At 54.6% G+C, this 8,065-nt stretch overlaps 1 protein-coding gene across 1 annotated transcript; it reads left to right on the top strand.

Annotated features, from left to right (window-relative positions):
- The first annotated feature begins 886 nt into the window (after positions 1-886).
- HMOX1 (heme oxygenase 1) lies at positions 887-7,861 on the top strand. Its single transcript, XM_033118436.1, has 5 exons — positions 887-1,039; positions 2,159-2,279; positions 4,355-4,846; positions 6,154-6,253; positions 7,130-7,861. Exons 1-5 carry the CDS (start codon positions 1,017-1,019, stop codon positions 7,258-7,260), a joined length of 867 nt encoding a protein of 288 aa, XP_032974327.1. The 5' UTR covers positions 887-1,016; the 3' UTR covers positions 7,261-7,861.
- The last annotated feature ends 204 nt before the right edge of the window (positions 7,862-8,065 follow it).

Genomic DNA, 8,065 nt, shown 5'->3' with positions numbered 1-8,065 from the left:
TTCATTCGTTTTGTCATCTGGGCTCACCCAGTGACCTGCTTTCGCAGCCCCAAGCGAGCAGCCTCATGTAGAACTAATTCAGATCAGCAAGGGCCGGCTCTGGTCCAGGCCTGCAGTGGGTGCCGGGCGTGAGTCAGATCTGCCCAGCCCTGGAGGAGCACTCGACATAGTAAGCTGGGAGGTAGTTTAGGTGACAAGCATCTGTCTCTGACAAGTTGTGAACCAAGTGCTAAGAGAGCCCCGGGGAGGAAGGCAGAGACAGGGACTCACCCAGAGTTTGGGTCCCAGTTTCCTGCTGTGTGTGTGACCCTGGACATGCCATTTCACCCTCCCCTCCCAGCCTCAGTCTCCCTGTCTGTAAAATGGGAGTAATCTACTCCACAGGGTAGTTATACGGATGAACCATGAAAACACTACAGTCTCTAGCACTTAGTAGACGCTCCAAACACAAGCCCTTATCCTACATTTGAAAGGAGTGTGAGGAGGCAGGCTGTCAGCTGAAGGTCCTGGAGGAGGTGACTTTTAGGGTGCAGGCTGGGCACCCTGGGTGTCTACAGGCTGGGGCTGGATGGGGTAAGTCCCTGTGTTGCCCACCAGCCTCCAGCTCTGAGAAGCGCTGCCTCCCAGCTCTCTGGAACTCTCCGATTCCTGGGGTGCTCCAAGTCTCATCACTGGGTGGGGGGGTTCTGGAAGGGGAAACATCACACAGCAGCTCAGAATTCCGGAAGAGAGCATTAATTTATTTATTTTTTTACGTCGTTTCAAAAGGCTTTGTTTTCCAAGGCTCATGTGACCACTCCCCCTCCACCCCCGCAGGCGGGGCGCCCGCTCACGCGGGTGTTGCAACTTCTGGTCAGAAAGTTTGGATCAGCTGTTGGGCGCGGGCACGTGATCCGCCCCGGAGATAAATTGACCGGGGCGGCAGAGCTCGGCAGTCGCTCGTCTGCCTCCTTCCTCGACTGTAGACGTCGGAGTGAGCCCCGGAGCCAGCACCCAGCAAGCCTAGCACCGGCAGGATGGAGAGCCCGCATCTCGACAGGCAAGCCCCGGGCGGTGGGGCAGGGGGACGCCGGGCTACGCAGGGCAGCCCCTGCCGGTCCTTCCCGACCGACCCCGACAGGGGCGGGCAGCGAAGTCGCTGAACAGCTAGTCGCTTGGGCTTGGGAGGAAGGAGGAGCTGGATTCCAGTGTTGTCTGTGCTCCTGGGGTAACTAGAGGGATGAAAGGTGATTTACATGCCCGACACCTTGGCACGGGGGCGGGGTGACCCCTGGGAGGTCGCTGTGGTATCCAACTTTGTTTTGGGTAGTTTTGGATTTTTTTGTGTGCTTGGAGGTGCTCTCTGCTTAATCAAAGATCCTTTGGGCTGCTGGAGCCTGGACTAGAGTGTGTGCTTCTCTTACAGAGCCCACTCTTGACCGAGTCCAGCTTTCACTAGGTGTCAAGACTTCACCGTGGTTACCGGGTCCCCATTTTCCAGAGAAGGGAGGCAGAAAGCGCAGGATTCCTGGCTAGCTGGTGTCAGCGCCGGGGTGTGAACCTTGGTCATCTGGCATGTCCAAGTCTGGTCCCCTCCCCTTCGCCCAAGAATTTGGTCTGCATGTACAGAACGGGATGATGTTTCTGGAAGGGGCGTGGGAGAGAAAGGAGGAGATACGACAATTCTGTGAGATGCCCATCAGGGTATATGACAGAAATACTTCCAGAAAGAAACGTTTTCTTTGAGTAAAGCAGAGCTGTAGTCAGGCTTTTTAGCCCAGATGCTTTTATGATGAGTGTAACACTGTAGGGGGTCGTGAAGGTTGTACCTGAAACCTCAACGAAGTACAGGAATTAAACCTTGGCTCTAAAGCCCATCAGCACAGCATTGAATCCGAATGCGCACCCTGCCCACTGCGGCTTCTCCCTGACGCCAGGATTTCCCCGTTAATTTGGGGACCATATTACATAGGGTGTTAGTGACTGAAGAGTGTTGGTGGGAGTGCAGTGAAGGCTGGGAACGTGGCCTGTGTATTACTAGATGGGAGGCTGGACGATTTGTGATAAAGCGGAAATCTTTTGGAGGCTTGCCAACAGCGGCACCCTCAGGGGCTCCGTGTTGGGAAGAACCCTGCTGACAGTCACCTGCTTGCTCACCCTCCCTCCCCGCCCTCTGCAGCATGCCCCAGGATTTGTCAGAGGCCCTGAAGGAGGCCACCAAGGAGGTGCACACCCAGGCGGAGAACGCTGAGTTCATGAGGAACTTTCAGAAGGGCCAGTTGACCCGAAAAGGCTTTAAGGTATGTGGCCTGGTGGGACCAACCCTGGGGGGCTGTTTGACGAATTTGGGTGTGCCCAAGGCCCAGGCTAGTGGCTTCTGTGGGGACTGGGACCAGGGATGCTGAGGGACAAGATGGGCATGTCTGAGAAATCATTTTACAGATGATGCCATCGAGGCCCAGAGAGCGGAGGTGACTTACCTAAGGTCACACAGCAAGTTCACGGCCTGCTATACAGTATTGTGGAGGGGCTGGGGCAGCAGTGCCGTCAATTGAGCATCTATTCCATACCGGGCGTTTTACGCACTTGAAATGTAATTTGTGCTTCAACCCTGATAAGCAAGAGGAGGGAGGGAAGGCTCAGAGAGGTTAAGTAACAAATGGAAGGTCACACCGCCACTAAGTAAATGGGAAAGGCTGAAGTCAAGCCAAGGCTGGTCTCATTTCAGAGCTTGTCCTTCTGACTTAATTCTAATCTGCCTCTGAAGGCAAGGGGTAGTATGGATGTGAGCCCTAGCACAACCATTTCCTGACAGTAAGACTGGACACACCTCATCTAACCTCCCTGAGGCACCTTTCCTTTATTGTGAAGTGGGATTTCAACAGCAGCGTTTTCTTAAGCACTCTCTTTAAGCTAGGCACAGACTTTGCTATTTCCTAGCACTGTTGTGAAATTCATGCAAATAGAAGGGAAGCACTTGACAAAGAACCAGACGAGTGTCTGGCATGAGGCAAGGCTTGTTCCCATGGAATGGTGGGGAGGGTGGGGGAAGGGAGCTGTATCCCGCCCCTCCTAACACCCCTCCCTTTTTGCAAACTGGGTCCTCCTCGACTTCCAACTTGAGAGGTGCCCCAGTGAAGGGAGATTTAAGGTGCAGCTCTGAGGTGGGAGGAGAGGGGATGGGGCCCCTGGCTACCTCCTGTGGGTGCTGGATCTAACCCTTGCTCCCTCTTCCTCATTCTCCCTCCCCGCCCTCAAAAAGATGAGATACACCCAGTTGCCGCAATGTGACCTCTGGACTATCCCATCCCCAGCCACCTTAGATTTGGATCTTGCCTCTAAGCCACTAATTTCAAAGTGTACACAGAGGTCTGTGAGAGGACCCAGTGCTCACGTAGAGTATGCTGAAGGAGGTGGCATTTGTCACCAAGGCCTCTGATTTGAGTGCTGAGTGCCAGGCTGCACCCAGTGCTGCTTTCCCTGTGTCATCCTGACTGACCCTCACACCAGCCCCGTTTAGAACATGGTCAGATGATCCTGTTGCAGGGGACGGAGCGAAGGCATGACTTGCACAGAGTCACTCACACCTCAGATCGCCCGGAGAGGGCGAGTGGCTCACCTGCGGTCACACAGTTGCCGACTGGCTGAGCTGAGATTAGATCAGGTTGGTCACACGCAAAAGCCCTGGTTATTCTGGACCAGGCTGCCTGGCTTTCTGTCCCGTTGAGAAATGGGGCTGCTGTGAAGGTTTAAGATTCAGAAATAACCGTAAAACCTCAACTGGAACTTTGTCCTCCTTCACACTCAAACGAGAGTATTAATGTGGAACAGGAGTTCCTTGAGCCAAGGTGCACGGGGCCTGACCCCCCAGCGCTGCATCCAGAGGCGGCAGAGTTCAGAGTGGGCCTCTAAGAAGGAGAGTTGGGCCCTGCTGCCGTCATCGGCGGTCAAAGGCCAGAGGCACCCCGTCTCCCGTCAGCACTTTCATCCAGGCCTTCCCCTGCTCCAGAGCTGTGATGGCTCCCTAGCAACGCCTGGGCTTGCCTCCAGTTTCACTTCTTACTAGCTGTACAACCTCAGCATCTCTCACCCTCTCTGAGCCTTAGTTTGCTTTTCTGTAACATGGCGACAGCGGCTCTGTGGGTTTTTATGAGGATCACGGCCACCTGTTTTACTCAGAGGGGTAAAAGGGCTTGGGGCTCAAAGTACACACTGGAGTTTTTCTCACGTGACACTCCTCCAGCTGCTATGGAGAGGATTGGAGGGCCAGCCGGAGGTGGGAGCCCCTGAGGGCCTCTGCGATGGTGGCAGTGAAGGGGCTGGACAGGGGTTCTTTTCCTCTGCTGGAGGCCTGACCTGCTCGCTCTGCTTTCAGCTGGTGATGGCCTCCCTGTTCCACATCTATGAGGCTCTGGAGGAGGAGATTGAGCGCAACAAGGAGAATCCGGTCTTCACCCCGCTCTACTTCCCGGAAGAGCTGCACCGGAGGGCTGCCCTGGAGCAGGACTTGGCCTTCTGGTACGGGCCCCGCTGGCAGGAGGCCATCCCCTACACACCGGCCATGAGGCACTATGTGCAGCGACTCCACGAGGTGGGGCGCACAGAGCCCGAGCTGCTGGTGGCCCACGCCTACACCCGCTACCTGGGCGACCTGTCTGGGGGCCAGGTCCTCAAGAAGATTGCTCAGAAGGCCCTGGACCTGCCCAGCTCTGGCGAGGGCCTGGCCTTCTTCACCTTCCCCAACATCGCCAGTGCCACGAAGTTTAAGCAGCTCTACCGCTCCCGCATGAACTCTCTGGAGATGACTCCCACGGTCAGGCAGAGGGTCATCGAAGAAGCTAAGACTGCGTTCCTGCTCAACATTCAGGTGAGGGTCTGGCAGCCCAGGCTGCTGCCGCCGCCTCCCCCAACTGCTTCTCTACGGGACATTTCTCTTATAGCAGAGAAGGGGGTCGGGGACTCAGGGTCAAGTGCAGAGACATGGGAGCCAGGGTTTTAGTTCTGCCACTTAGTGGCTGGGGGGTCTTGGGCAAATCCCTTAATCCCTCTGTACCTCAGTTTCCCCATCTGTAAAATGGGGATAGAATCGTATATACCTCTTAGAGATCTTGTGAGGGTTAAGTGAGTTTATACCAGTAAAGTCCCCATAGCAGGGCCTGGTACAGGGTCAGTCCTCTAATGTTAGCTACTGTCCTTAAGGGGAGTGAACGCCACAGTTGTAGCACTCGGTGACAACATTCTGTGACAACACTCAAGCTGTGTGTGTACTTGTGTCTAGCCAGGTTGGCCCTGCAGGGGTTACAAGTGGCACAGATGTGGCCTCTGCCCTCCAGGGCCTCTCAGCCCAGCCAGGGAGGAGGGAATGCATCTTTCTACAAGTACCTCAAGCCCAGGGGGAAGGTGGGCATTGAGAAAGCCTAGAAGGATGAGTTCTTGGGCAGAGCTGGGGGTGGGTGTCCTGAGTGGGGGTGAGGTTCCTTCTAACCCACATGTTGTAGAACCTGTTGCTCTCCCCCCACCTGGAGGCGCTATGGAAACGGGGGCGCCCACTCCTGGCCTCCTGGCTCCCTGCTCCCAGCCTGGGACCTCGGGAGAGACTGGTCTAAGCATTTGTTATGGGATGTCGCCCTCCCTTGCAGTTCCCTAAACAATAACAAACCAGACCTGGTCAATCCTCCAAGAAAATCTGTGCCTCTGAGGGACTGGCAGCCAGAGCCCGACTGGCTGGCCGGCTGGCTCTTGCCTCCTGGTGAGCCTTGGTCCAGGCGCGTAACCCTCTGGTAGCTACCGCTCCCTCATTGCAAACCTCAGCTAATGAACACCGTGAAACACACTTTCCAAGGATGACTGTCACAAAGAAAATTGGTGAAGAAAGCAGGGTGCAGAAAGCTGCATAGACTCGGGTGCCACTCAGGAGGGACACAGGAGAAGGCCATGAATGGTGACAGTGAGCCCTAAATTCAGGATGGGTGTTGCTGGGGAGCATCTGGGGAGAGCAGGCAGGCGACTCCAATGTACGTGTAACATCTTCTCTCTTAAGCCAGGTTAAAGGATACACGAACATTCAATCATAAGATGATTCTGTTATGTCCTAAATACTTCAAAACCAACTTCCAACCCCACCGTTAGCTGGAGCCTAGCGCCATCTCTCACTGTGTGTCTTCTGTCTTCTAGCTGTTCGAGGAGTTGCAGGAGTGGCTGACCCGGAAAGCTGAGGACCAGAGGCCCTCGCAGGAGCCAGGGCTTCGCCAGCGGGCGGGCAGCAGGGTGCAAGGTGAGGGCCTCTGGGGAGCAGCGTTTCCTCTGGGCTCTGTCGGGGCGGGGGACATATGGCCCGGCACTCTGACTCCAGTATCGCTTAACTCTCCTGTCTTCTGAATGTTTTAAATGAGAAGTAGGATGCAGGCAACAGGGCATGGGGTTTCAACCTCCAGTGTGTGAGTCTGGGCACCTCTCCCTACCTCAGTTTCCCCAACTCCCAAACCAAGGGAGGTTGAGTTTGTTCTAGTTCATTGGCTCAAAAGTAGAGAGAGTTATTCAGAGGCTGTGTCTGTGCTGAGAGAATATCTGGGAAACGTCCCAAGAGACCCAAATGCTCCACAAAATGGACGTCCACCGAACCTGACACATGCGTGGTGGGAGGGTGGCTTTGACAATGGGTAGAGTGGAGAGGTGAAGCTCACTGCCTGCTTGGCAGCTTCCATGAAGCCTTCTTGGCTCTTGGTGCCACTCTGACCCCCTGCCTTGTGGCTTTTCCACATGTGCCAGGACCATGTGGACCCCTCTATTGGTGGGATTGTGCCTCAGAGTGTTGGAATGTGGCCAGTCCTGGTAGGACAGGTTACCTGGTGGGGTGAGGCGTAGTTGCCCTAACCAGTTCTCAAAGTGTGGTCCCCGGGAGGGCATGGTCTCACAAGGTGGGCTGGCTGAAAAGTGAGGACTAGACAGCTTGGAGAAATAGTAAGTTCCCTGTCCTTGGAGGTATTCAAGCAGTGGCTAGAGGGCTACCTGTTTGTGCTGTAGTAGAATCCTGGCATTGAGTGGGACTGTACTAGAGACTGCTGAGGCCCTTGTGCTGTGTTTTTCTGTGACATCAGACATCCCACCTCTGTGCATCTGTGTGGTTGACACTGACCCCTTTCTCTTTCAGATGCTACTCCCATCGAGACACCCAGAGGGAAGTCCCAGCTCAGTATCCTCTCCCGGGCACCACTAGTACGATGGGTCCTCACACTCAGTTTTCTGGTGGCAACGGTTGCCATGGGGCTTTATGCCATGTGAATACACACGTACACACGTGTTGGCTCCTGGGGCCATGAACTCTGTCCAGCGGAGGACCCTCTTTCTAGAGGGAAAATCTCAGCTGGCTTCCTTCCCTTGGGCATGGGGGGCTGTCAGCACCCCCACCCTCCTTCCCTCTCTGGAAAGGAAGAAGGAGACTTAAGTGTCTTCCCAACCAAAAGTACATCCAGCCAATGACCTGACCTTCCAGAGAGGGATGAGGGGTCCTTGCCCAGCCCTCAGAACACTCCCCTCCCCTACTCCTGCAGCAGAGCCCAGAAGTAGCAGCCAGAAGTAGCAGCTGTCCTGAACCTCCAAAGGCCCTGGGGTCACAGTCTCCTTGTTGACTTGCCATGAACGCTTTCCTCATGGGCCATGGCAATTTTCATATAAATGTGCAAAGATGTTGTGTCTTGTGTTTGTCTTGTTTTTGTTGGAGCCACTTTTTGTTCCCAGCTCAGCCTGAACTGGGGTGGCATTTTGTTGTGTTCTGTTTTTTTTTTTTATAGCAGGGTAAGGGTGGTTGGGTGGGGAGAGAGGTGTTTTTAACAGCACTGTGGCCTTGGTCCCTAACTTTTATGTGAAATAATAAACTATATTGCCTGATATAACTTGAAGTGTTTTTCTTGGGCTGTTACCTTGGGGAACTGACCTTTTCCTCACTTGCTTCTTGGATGTCTGGTGGGGAGAAAGGGTGCAGGAGCCTGTCTTAGATGTTGTGTTCTGTTCTGAGAATGGGGGCTGAGCTTTAAGTAGTTGGTGGGTGTATCTTTGTGGTGAACCCTGCTTGACGCAAGACTCACCT

The sequence above is a fragment of the Rhinolophus ferrumequinum genome, chromosome 10, assembly GCF_004115265.2.
Source record: "Rhinolophus ferrumequinum isolate MPI-CBG mRhiFer1 chromosome 10, mRhiFer1_v1.p, whole genome shotgun sequence".
Classification (NCBI taxonomy): Eukaryota; Metazoa; Chordata; class Mammalia; order Chiroptera; family Rhinolophidae; genus Rhinolophus; species Rhinolophus ferrumequinum.
Note: the sequence above shows the minus strand (reverse complement) of the source record. Positions and strands in the feature narration are given on the sequence as shown.

What these genes read in the sequence shown, in the direction of transcription:
- HMOX1 (XM_033118436.1), top strand. Translation starts at nt 1,017, where the DNA reads ATGGAGAGCCCGCATCTCGACAG. An exon ending in GAGAGCCCGCATCTCGACAG is followed by an intron (nt 1,040 to 2,158) that starts GCAAGCCCCGGG and finishes CGCCCTCTGCAG; the next exon opens with CATGCCCCAGGATTTGTCAG. An exon ending in TGACCCGAAAAGGCTTTAAG is followed by an intron (nt 2,280 to 4,354) that starts GTATGTGGCCTG and finishes CTCTGCTTTCAG; the next exon opens with CTGGTGATGGCCTCCCTGTT.